General features: G+C 40.9%; 1 protein-coding gene across 1 annotated transcript; it reads right to left on the reverse strand.

Moving 5' to 3' along the window:
• Positions 1–34: 34 nt before the first annotated feature.
• LOC121395251 lies at positions 35–5,067 on the reverse strand. The gene is made up of 2 exons (XM_041568288.1): positions 5,008–5,067; positions 35–652 (listed from the first exon to the last, which is right to left on the reverse strand). Exons 1-2 carry the CDS (start codon positions 5,035–5,037, stop codon positions 35–37), a joined length of 648 nt encoding a protein of 215 aa, XP_041424222.1. The 5' UTR covers positions 5,038–5,067.
• Positions 5,068–12,960: the final 7,893 nt, after the last annotated feature.

Genomic DNA, 12,960 nt, shown 5'->3' on the forward strand with positions numbered 1-12,960 from the left:
GTCATGATGCACAATGGAGACTTTTCACCACATCTCATGGCTTTAAGAGCTTCTGTTCATTTTGGTACTGGACCATTTCTTCCGTCAGGGTATTCATCAAAGACAGAAAATACAAGTATTTGGCGGTCCATATCAGCGCCTTCCGCAACTGTGGATCCTGTATCAGCTTCTCTTCAGGTACACCCTGAGTCAGAGACCTATAGTATAAATATTTTGCTGTCAAAATAAAGAACTTTCTCTTCACCTGTTGGGGCACCCCTATGGTCTCCAATTTCTTAGTGACTTTTTCTATCAGGGTGGCTCCTTGAGTCTTTTTTCTGGTATTATCAGACTCTTCTACCAGAGCTTGGAAATACGAGTATTTAGCAGTCTGGACTTTGATTCTTTTCTTAATTGTCAAACATTTCATCAGTGTTGCCATATTGCTCTTATCCAGCATCCATGTACTGTCATTTCTAGCCTCGGACAGAAAGCGGTTGTAGATATATTTTGCAGATCCCGATGAATCTGCCCATGGGCAGGTCTCTTCTGGTTCTTGATCCTTGTTCTTGCCCTGATGTTCCTCCTCTTTGGAACTCAACTGATTCTTTCCAACATTCTCCTCCTCCTTATGGGTCTTCATCTGATTTTTGCTCTCTGGTTTTGATGCCACCTAAACACAAGGATATGGTTATTCTGGTGAATAATAAACATCATCTGTCACATTCCCCAACATGGTGTCAGAGTAGAGCATTGGAACCACCAGGAAACCCAACAGTAAAGGGCCACCAACCTAGCGAACCCTATAATATTTGCTTCCTGCTGAGAAAAATATCCCAATGGTAGAGACTAATTATTCAGACTTTCCTTCTATACCCAGGAATGTAGGCACTGTTTATCCAAACTATTTGCCACCTACACTAATGGATGCCAATTCAGTGTAGTATATTGGGATTACTTTATAATAGAGATATCACTACAAATAATAGGGTTTTTGGGTTGATGTATCTCTCATGCATCGGCTCTTCTTCTCCCATTTAAATTCTGAAAATGCTTCCAGAGAAGCTCACCCATCTCGCCCTACATAATAAGCTTCCACCCTTGATTTTCCTGTTTATCTGTGGCAATTAATGTGCCCTTTCCCTGACTCCCAAATTAATTATCTCCTATCTTGTATTGAGCATAGTTCATATTGAGAATGTCACACCTATTGGCAAATGTAGTAATAGTTTTAATGCTCTGTGCTGTAGGAAGAGGGGAGCATCACACAGAACAGGGCCCACCAGGGAATATCCAGTATCCCAGCAGGCCAGTCTGATACGGCCTCAACAAGTTATGTCATACTCTTCTTAAATGGATTAGAACTGGTACAGGTGTGTCAGGTGATGGCCCCAAATAGAGAAAGGTATGGGGGATCTAGACTAGGTCTTTCTCTTGGATACACATTAGAAGGTGGTTGAATGTTGGGCTTTGAGTAGGTCCCAGTGAACTGTGTCCTTGAGGAAACATAGGCCTCAGAGATAGTTGGGAGGGGATAGTTAGGCCCATAACAAGGATGTAGTAGACAGGATGGTTTTATGTGTCAGTAGCATAATTGAGAGGCTATTTAGTATCAGTATTACAGTATCTGTAGGGAGTTTGGACATCAAGTATGTATTCAGAACCGAGGAGAATCACTTAGTAGGTCACATTGGATGGCTCTGGAAGGCTCTGTCCAATGTTCCCTCTAATTCCTTCCTGGCTATGTGCGCAAAAACAGTTTTTGTGTGCAATTTTTAAAAACTGTGTGCTCAGGTCAGAATTAATTAGGGATGCACCGAATCCACTATTTTGGATTCGGCCGAACCAACGAATCCTTCGTGAAAGATTCAGCCGAATACCGATCCGAATCCTAATTTGCATATGCAAATTTGGGGTGGGAAGGGGAAAACAGTTTTTACTTCCTTGTTTTGTGACAAAAAGTCTTGCGATTTCTCTCCCTGCCCCTAATTTGCATTTGCAAATTAAGATTCGGTTCGGCCGGGCAGAAGGATTCGGCCGAATCCGAATCCTGCTGAAAAAGGCCGAATCCTGGCTGAATCCCGAACCGAATCCTGGATTTGGTGCGTCCCTAGAATTAATACAACATTTGGTGTTTTAACATAAAATACTTTGTGCGCCCCAACAATTTGTTGTGTGTGCTGTTCTCCTTAAAGGGAACATTGACTGTGTCTAATAATTAAGAGTTTGATCTGTAGCTCAAGAGGATTTATATAAGCAATATTTAGGACCCTTATGTTTCTTTTCTGCTAAAATAATAAAATGCCCAAATTTCTCACTTCCCATTGGGAAACCCATGGATGACATAAGGTCTCACAAGGGCAAATTTCTTACCACTCAAAGCAACACGTTTCCCAGTCATGCATCATTTCATACGCCATTTGTATTTCTATCATTCCTTCCACTGCATTTACATACAATACCTCAAAATACCTCTCGCATGTCAGAATTCCTCCTTGCTAATTGTGCCTTTGAGCCAGCAACCTTGACTGATCTGCCAAAATATATACTCCTCCTTGCAACTGATTATTGATGAGTAAACTTTTTCTAAATACATACAAAGAGTAAACTCCCTGCTGCACGAGCAATATTCATGATATTTGCAGAGACGGATAGAGATTGTAACGATGGAGCTTCAGTATGGCTAATTATAGTCCATATCTAGTCAGATGGACCTTCCAAACATTAAGGACAAAAGAAGCTTGGACTGTTTTTCTATAAACCCCAATAAATAAGCAATGGATCAATCCACAGCAAATCCTACTCTTGGAAGAAGTCCTCAAATGGCCGAAGAATATGAAGTTAAAACTGTTCACCATTGCAGAAGAAGTGAAAGTGAAGTGAAAGTTGCACATATTGATTGAAAAGGAGTTTGTCCAAAAGAAAGAGCTCAAGAGGCTTTTGGAGAACTAACCTTGGAGAACAAGAATATCCCCTGGAATACCAATAAAGCTCTTTTTAAAATAATCAAAGCGCAGTTGCGAAAGCTGAATAAAGCAAACCGTCCATGGAACCACCCTGTGTAAGTAGAGAAGCTTCATGGGGGTTTGGTTTTTTGGTGCAATCTGAAATATTATTGGCTGTTTGCACATTGATAATGGACAGCACACTTTGTCTGGAACCAAGACCCTTGGGAAGTCAAGTTTTGGGGTTTCTTCTCTGAGTTACCTACTCCTGGTTGCTGCTTTCATTGGGAGCTGTCTATGTAATTACCTTTAGGTCTCTTGGCTTATCTACTACTTTTACTTCTGGTCATTGACCTTAAACTGGCAAGGAACCTTTGTTATCCTTTCTTTACTCTCATGCCTATAGCTTTGACTATTGATAGTTCCTGTGTGAGCAGAATTGATTACAAGTATGGGATCCATTATCCGAAAACCATTATCTAGAAAGCTCCAAATTACAGGAATACTGTCTCCCAAAGACTCCATTCTATCCAGATTATCTACATTTTTAAAAATGTATTTAATTTTTCTGTGTAATAATAAAACAGTCGCTTGTACTTGATCCCAACTAAGATATAATTAATCCATACTGGAAGCAAAACCAGCCTATTGGGTTTATTTAATGTTTACATGATTTTCTAGTACATTACGGTATGAAGATCCAAATTATGGAAAGATCCAAGGCAGGGCCAGGCCAAGGCAATTTACGTTCATAATCCTGCCCCCGCATGTGTGAGCGCATGCATGTTCCTGCACTAACATCTGGTGGAAGGAGAGACCTTGGTGTTAGAAAATCCTTTCCAGGAGGGCTATGGACTAGGGGCAGCCAGGCAGAAGAGGTACGTGCCCACTTAACTTTGTGACCTAGACACGTGCCTCTTCCGACCACCCCTAGTTCCAGCCCTGATCCCAGTTCCCAAGCATTCTGCATAACAGGTCACATACCTGCACTACCACTTGACAGTGAAACATACCATAGAGTTAGGCCTTACTATTCTATTCTAAAGATAGTACAGTATATATCAACCCATTAGCACCTAAACTGATCACATGAATTGCCATGAGCTACTTGTTGCTCTCAATAGTGCCAAATTAGCAATTTCTCATGTGAATATACATGCCCATCAAGCTCATCCAGTAAAATCATCAAAACCAATTGAACTGCTTCTATTTTTAACTGATAGGCAATGTGATCAATCCAAAATAGCCACAGATACTTGATTATTCAAGGAGTGTCTGCTAGAGCATTGTTCATGCCCGAAGAAATTGGAATATATTAAATGATTCAATCAAAAAACATGGAATATATTAAAGGCAAAAGAGAAGACAATCATACTGTGAATAGGGTGGACGATTTAGGACTCTGTATTAAATAATTCAATTGGCTCTGTCCTAAACAGTCCTGAATTCCCATTATAGATGGGTAATATTTAGGCTGAAGACTTATTGGGTGTTGTAGGTGTTCTTTGGATGGTAGCACATTGAACCATACAATGCTGATTTGATTGTTAAGTCAACTTGTTACGAGGTAACCAGGGCCCTGAACAATTGTAGGATCAAAAAGTAGACTTGAACCCAAAATAGTCCAGTGCAATTATTTCCCTACATCATTTTTTTGTTTCACCTGCTGTAGTGGGTCTTCCTTTAGTCATGTTCCTCCTGCGTGTGGCACAAATTAGCCTACAGAAATTGTGTCTGGGGTACGAAATAAACAGTATTCTCAATGTAAGTCCAAACGGAAACCATTGAAAAAATATAGAACAGAATCATTCCTAGAATTTTGGGCAGGGAATCTCAGTTGGCCATTCCCAATACTTTCATTCAGGGATAATAACCCATTGGTTCCCCTTCAGTTTTAGAAGAGATTTATCTATCCTGGATCCAATAATTCACCAGCTGTGCCCATAAATAGTGCTCCATTGTTTAGACCCACATTATGGCATGTTCACCCTTCGACCATATAGTTCCATTGATATTCATTCATGGTTTCTGTTATATTTGTCATAAGTATCAGTGAATGGAAGTTCATCTTAATAGAACTTACCTTTGCAGATGTTTGGGTAGCTTCTTCCATTGTCTCTGTGCTATAGTGACTACAGGTCACTCTCTTCTGATCTTGATGAGAAAACTACATGATGGAGCTCTTTATATTGTGATGGCTTACTCATCAATTGTCAATCTGGTCATATAATGTATTCAATCTGCTTTACATATTTTACATGAGCCAGGCACAATCTGGATAAACACGTGAATCAGATTATGCAACATGTTTACGCTTCTGTCACATGTGAGGTTTCCATTGAGAAGTCTTACCAAAGAGAAGGTGGCAATGGTCAGTATTTTGGAGATATGGTCAATTAAAAAACTGTTGATATATAAATCAAAATAAGATAGAAAAAAGTCACCAAGTTAACTCACCGAGTATAGGAGGAGGTTCAGGTGCACTACTCTGAGCCATTAGCTAAGGGAGCCGATCCAAACCGCAATTTAGTTGACTTATATAGAAATTGAGCAGCACTAGGACACAGCCTCTGTCCAGGCTGTGTCCTAGTGCTCTTCAATAAATAAATACTTTTTAATTGAAAAGACTGCCTGGAAGATTGGTTCCTAGAAGTGCCTGTTCAATTTCTATATTCGGTTATCCACTCCCTCAGCTGAAGGTTCAGGGCGGTGCACCTGGACCACCTCCTTAAACTGGTGAGTGTTTTTCACTTTGAGACCTGAAAAGATTTACTGCATCTACCCATCAGTGTTCATGATTCTAATTCACAATTTAGTTGAGCAGGCACTCAAAGGACCATTCCGCCACACAGACGTAATAAAAATCAAGCATATCTATTTGGCTCTGTTAAGGCATTTTTATTAGGTCTGTGTGGAGGAAAGGTCCTTTGAGTGCCTGCTCAACTACATTACAATAATAAAACTGTGCTGCCAGAAGAGCAGAGCATTGCCTAGTTAGTCCAAAAAAATGATGAGACAGAGCTGCCTAATCTAATAATTAATTAATAAAAACCCATGCAGAAATGCTCACCAAGGACCATATCTACCACCAAATATCCACATGTAAACGGAGTTTCTAGCCTTCCAGATCAAAGGTTTAACAAACCCTAATTAGAAGGTTTAGAACCATGAAGGTTTTCATTATGGCCAGCCAAAAGGTGCCTCTATAGATGGCCATCATTATCTGTAGGATTAATTCTGGACCTTGTTTGGAAATAGGCTCAGGAATAAAACACCAAGTATGCCCTAATTTCTAATATTTCTAATATTTCTCTCTATTAAACAGTTATGATTAACTGACTTTTATGACTCCAGACACCCTAGTAAGTACAGTTGAAAGACTGAATGGGTGTGACTGATGATGAGTGGCACTCAGTGTGTATTCAAGTAATGTTTGCCAAGTGGTCCAGTGCTCCTTTACCCCTTTACCCCGTTGAAAGCCCAAATTGGTTTTACTTTTGCCATCCTTGGGAGCCAACTGTGACTTTAACATTAGAGACTTTAGAGATGACTTGAAGATAATGTCGAAATAATGGAAGATGGGGCAGTAGCTTGGAGACAACTGAAAAAGTTTGGATAACTCACTCACTATATTGTGGAGTGATGCTCCACAATATAGTATTTAAAAATGTTTTCAAACCATTTCCAGATAGCATCCAGATTGTGTCTAAGTGCTCTGTTCTGAAAGTATAATAAAAATAATATTACAGACTTTTAGCTTGTTCCCTTTTGAAACTTAAATGGTTACTTATAAAGCTTCAAAAAGTTTCGGTTGAACTTGTTAGAAAGTAGAATTGTTCATATGGTTACCAAAAGCCCATAATGATGGGTGATAAATTATTGATAAAAAGAAAAAACTTTAAAAAGAAAAAACTTACACTCGCACACCCTGGCCGTCCAGAAACACACGAATCCCAGGTGCTCGATGATAGAGGAATTGGGCAACCTCAGAAGCAACGTGGACATAGAACACACCGGCACAACATGGGTACTACTAGCAGGTATAACCTTGCTCGTTTATTGCGGATGCAACGTTTCGGGGCGTGACCCCTTTCTCAAGCATGATAAATTATTGATGACATCTCTCATCTTGCCAATGCTGTGAAGAACATCTACAGGGGATCATGGCATTCCAACCCCACAGCATGAAGACTCAACTCTGAGTCCTCACCCACAAGTTAAGAACCCTGATATTGAAGGACAACTTTTGTCTGAGATAGGAAAATAATAAAGGGGCATGGAGCACCTAGAGAGAAATGTTCAAGGCAGGATAATACAGTGCAAGTGGGGTAAGCGGGAATTGGTGCTTCAACATGAGAAAGTGAAATCATGAAATATATGGAAACACACAGGGCTGGATATTCAAAAAGTCACCCCTAGGTCCACGAGCAGCACCCTTGGTTTCTTTATCTGGCTTGAAATGTAGAACAGAACTAGACCCCAGAAGTGAGTGAATGAGCAACAAGGGGACTACTTTCTGCAGGTCTTTTTAAATGGCCTTCACACTCTTTCTCCCCTTTTCACACTATGGTAGGGGCCATTGATCCATCCAAATGCCCACTGAGCTATGGTATGTCAAATAACTAAATAATTTATGTCTCTATTGGGTGGTTCCTGGTTATTTCAAGGACCATATGGTGGTGACCAAGCACCTGCTGAGAAGTTCCACCATTTTCAAAACATCAGGAGTCTGGGCCTTCATACCAGGAGTGCATAACCAGCATTGATCAGCTTCATGTCTGGGCACATACATGCCAGTATCATGTGCATTCCAAACATTAGCCACATTCAGAATTCTCCGCTGAACAATAACCAGCAGCAGCCGGGGAACTTGCCTAAGTATGAATAACGGGAGGGAAGTGATTGAGTGACGCATACTGTGTATATGATATGGAGCAAGCAAGTTATGTGCTGTGCTTTATTGTCCACGTTTCAGAAGCAAGCAATTACCGGCTTAAAAGATTCCTTAAGTGCCAGTAGCCTTGGTACCACTCACTCCTACATACCATACACCGTAACTTCCCATTGCTTTGGGCAGAATTGTTGACAATATAACTCTCAACAATTTGAGGAGCCTGAAATGTTGCACTAATAAATTCCGATTTTCACCATTTCGGAGTGCTGCGGTGTGAATTCTTCTATGAACAATTGGTTCCTTTGGCACTGGGAAAGCAGCATACACCCGATGCTACAAAAAGTGCAAGTATAGTTGTAGCAACTTGTCTATAATTGAGTGACTCTAAACAACTTGGGTACCCCTCCCTAAATAATAACTTATTCACTTGCCATTGCAAACATACAGTAAAATCAGGATGTTGGATAATCCAAGAAAGAAGTGATATATGCTGGCAAATGTCATTTCTTGCACAGTACTATCTCAATATAGGCCTGCCTTAAGCGGTATATATTTCTAGAGCGTGCACATACCCTCATTTCTCATGCCATACACCCCTTCTGAAGAGCCGAAGCCGCAAACAGAGCCGAAGTTGCAAACGGAGACCCAAAGTTGAAGTTCTGAAGACCCAAAGGTACAAATGGAGCTAAAGTTGAAGTCCTGAAGCCACAAAAAAGACCGGAAGGCACGAAAGGAGCCAAAGTTGAAGTCCTGAAATTTTTGTTCTACAGGGCCCCATGATTTCTGATGGCCCTGTATATGAATCTAGTCTGGTACTTGAGTGTGGACCTATTGTAGTGGGTACATAAAGCTCCAGACCCCATCACAGCCACACACCTGGCCATACACAAAGCACTTGGAGAACTGGCAAGCACCAGGCCCAGCTTTGTGGCGATTCCAGATCCCTGCATGTGCTTGTTGGGGTTCGGGGTGCATGGAAGGCGGATAGGCGCTAGGTCCTTGCGGACTACCTGTGCTGAGGAGGGAAATCCAGGCCCGGCAAGCGCAAATGTCAATGGTAGTTGGAAGGAGACTTGGACCTTCTTCTGATGCTTGCCATGTAAATACCAAGCTGGGCCAGATGTTGATCTGAAGGACTTACAGTATTCTAAGCAAAGAAAAGCATTTACTCACTTTGGATGAGAAGCACCCAACCCTATTAGATGATATAAATGTACAATTGGTATTGGTAGCTTAATCACAATGGCTTTTCCGCACAGACTGACCAGCTCTGGTCCAATGACATTACAGGAATTTGAGCCATGATGTTTAAACTGACCAAATGGCTGGACTATAGTTGTATGGGCAAGGTCACCCTGGTCCTTATGTTTAGAGTCACTCTACAAGACATTGTTATTAATAAGTTAAGTATTAACTCATATTTCGAATGGCTAATTAGAGCAGCTCAAAATGACAGGCAAATGATTGGTTCAGCTAGTGAGAGATAAATGATTGGTTCGGCTAGTGAGAGATAAATGATTGGTGGAGATATTAAGACAGGTATAAAACTGGTGCACCCAGTGCAATGATAGGTGATCGTGCAGCTAGTAAATGAGCATTTTTGGGTTTCTCTAGCCATGAGGCAAGGCAAACCATTAGTATGGACAGCAAGTAATAAATGGAATTACTGTTTTCCTTTACTGGGAATGTTGCTTCTTTAACGGAGCAGGGTCGAATATCTCTCTATACACCACTCTTCTCGCACCCACTGCTTCTCTGCCTTTTGGCTAAGATCAAGTGTATTACTGATCCTTTTGGCGGGTTCCCCTTCTTATGATTATATATGAGGAAAGAGAAACACTTGGTCTTTGGGCCACTAAGATCATGTTTAGTCAGATACATGTGATCCGCTGGAATAGGTCCAGAAGTGGAAGCTTGATGAAAGCATTGGGCTGTGATTGCTTGACTCACTTTTTTGGGACTTGCATATGTAACATGCCCTTGCTTAATCTTGCTTCGCTTTCCATATCCCAGGCTGCTTGGCTAGGGGGGGAAATCTTCTCTCCACTACTCCTTTTCTCTTCTTTCTTTTTGCCGGCCGCCAGCCGGAGCCCTAACAAGGCAATGAATGGCATTGCACCGCTCTCTCCAGCACCCTTTTTGTGTTTGGTTTGAGCACCCTGGATGAGGTCCTAGTCCCTTTGGCTGGACTCACAGGCCATGACTTGCCCTGGGGGAAGCTTCGGCAGAACCCAGGGTTGACGGGACTCCCCCTAGCTTCAGCGAAGGTGAGTCCAAATGACCCCAAAACCCTCCCTAGCTTTGGCAAAGGGGGACCCATCTGCTCAAGCTGTCCGTGGGCGGTGCCTGGGACACTTGGGCAACGGAGCCTATGCCTTCGGGTAGGACTCGGAAGGATGATTCAATATCATCTCTCTATACACCACTGGTTCTGCTCCCCACCCCAGAGTGATGCCAAGAGAGGAAAGTTGGAATTTCAAGCCCCCTTTGGAGGTCCAGTCTTTGATCAGGACCCATTTAGCTTATAACCAAATAATAGAAATAAAGCATTTGTATACCAGACATTCTCCAATAGTTCCAAGCATATCTAGTAAATCATATACAACTTCCAGCTATAGCCAGGAGATCATCTAGGCGTCCTCCCCAAATCTCACATTAATAGTCCTCCAGGTTGGTGGAACTTTCTCTGAGACTGCTCCAAGCTCCCAAATGGGCAATCCCACAGTTTGGGAACAACTAAGTGATATGATTGGTGGAGCTAATAACAATGGTTTTGTAAGGAGATGCCTTGAAACGTAACCTTCTCCAGTTTGGACCACGAAGTAATGAGCTAAAGGAGGACAATTCAGGCTATTCGTAAAGTAAACTGTACAACCTCCCCACCCTCACTAGCATGGCTCTCATTTGCCCTGTCCTGTTTGTACCTGGAACTTCCAGCCTCGTTAGTTTTTAATTAATTGTCATATCAGGGCCATTCATCTATATTAATACCAGACATAGAATACCTAAATATGTCGTTTGTTATTAAAAAAAAAACTCTTAACTAATGAAGTAGTGATATCACTAAAAACGAGGGAACAATCTCGTGTTTTCTAGAATAGATAAGAGAAACATAGAAAATATAATAGAGTGTTATTTTCTCATCGAGCATGATGATGTTTACTTACTTTGACAGGAGTGAATTATATACAATATAGCAATAATATCCTGGGGATAATGTTATAAGGGATAATGTACCCCCTACTGTAAATGATAAGGATATTAGAAGTCACTGAGGGGTTGTTCTGTGACCATATAAAGACACAAGGCTGCAGGCTGAGTTATACAGGGAACTCTGAGTATCACTCATGTATTATAAGGGATAATGTACCCCCTACTGTAAATGATAAGGATATTAGAAGTCACTGAGGGGTTGTTCTGTGACCATATAAAGGCACAAGGCTGCAGGCTGAGTTATACAGGGAACTCTGAGTATCACTCATGTATTATAAGGGATAATGTACCCCCTACTGTAAATGATAAGGATATTAGAAGTCACTGAGGGGTGTTCTCTGACCATATAAAGGCACAAGGCTGCAGGCTGAGTTATACAGGGAACTCTGAGTATCACTCGTGTATTATAAGGGATAATGTACCCCCTACTGTAAATGATAAGGATATTAGAAGTCACTGAGGGGTTGTTCTGTGACCATATAAAGGCACAAGGCTGCAGGCTGAGTTATACAGGGAACTCTGAGTATCACTTATGTATTATAAGGGATAATGTACCCCCTACTGTAAATGATAAGGATATTAGAAGTCACTGAGGGGTTGTTCTGTGACCATTTAAAGGCACAAGGCTGCAGGCTGAGAGATTATACACAGGTCACCAATTTAGAAGAGGCAGCTGATACTGTTATATAATTACTATTTATACTGTATAATGAACTGATGACTCACTGTTTGTACAGATGTTACAAGAAGTTGTTTTCATGTAGTAACAACATTTGAGAATTAAGTACTCATATCCGGAATCCAGTCTCTCTCATTCATACTGTAACTTGTTTGTAGTGGTTGTTAACAGGATTTGTCATAACTTATTTGATTATGGAATAATGATAAAAATATGGCACTTTAATTATTTACATTTAGTTGGGGCAAGGAGTGTTGATGAACAAAAAGTAAGTCTCATACACAGAGAACATTTTTTCAGAATAATAAGATATTAGTCTATGTTGGTGCACAGCCCCCCTACGTGAGCCATTACAGTTATTGGTTCAGTCAGAAACATATTATAAAGTAATAGAAGTCAGAAACATATTAGGAAATAATATGTTGGGCAACTAATCTCCCCGAATCTGCACATGTCACTGCCCTTAAAGTGGACCTGTCAGCCAGACATAAAAAGCTGTAAAGTAAAAGTCTTTTCAAAATTAGACATGAAACTCAAATTCTTTTTTTCATTAAAACATCCATACTTGTTATAAATGCATTTAAAGATTTCAGCTGTCAATCATATATTGCCTGCCCCTCCTCTATACCTTAGGCATAAGGGCGGGGCAAGCAATTACTTTCACTTTCCATTCTGCATTTCCTACATGTTGCTGCCCTCTCCACATCCGCCCTCCTTGTTCAAAGTCTATAATTGTGTAGCCAATGCAAAGGCATGGGCATCAGGCCCCCCAATCTGGTGCATAAACAAGATTTTGAGGTGTTACCATGCTTATCTTAATAACAGTGTCCACAAAATGGCTGCTGTCTGCTTGCTGTGGTGGTGAATTTCAAGGCTCACTGCAACCGAGATTTAAATAATTTATATAGTGTATTTTGCTTAACAAGCACAATCGATAATAATTTGAAATAATTTCGTAGGGTTATAGGTCCCCTTTAAATCCTTGTGTTTTCTTCATGGTCTTTTCCTATTGGTGCTTTTTCCTTTAAATACCAGTATCAAGTTGCATGCATTTAGTTTATGTTTGGTTTTTTGTTTTTTTGGCCACAAAATATCTAGAGATGATGATTCTAGGGTTGTGGGGTTCTCTTTGGTTTATGCCACAATACTGTCCATGGACAATGGTTTGTTGCCCCCCAAAGGTAAGGGAGTGGGTTGGGTGTTCAACATAAGGTGAGTCCTTTTTCGCAAAGGAGATATTTGGAAATGGG

Source organism: Xenopus laevis, chromosome 6S, assembly GCF_017654675.1.
Source record: "Xenopus laevis strain J_2021 chromosome 6S, Xenopus_laevis_v10.1, whole genome shotgun sequence".
In the NCBI taxonomy this organism is placed as follows: domain Eukaryota; kingdom Metazoa; phylum Chordata; class Amphibia; order Anura; family Pipidae; genus Xenopus; species Xenopus laevis.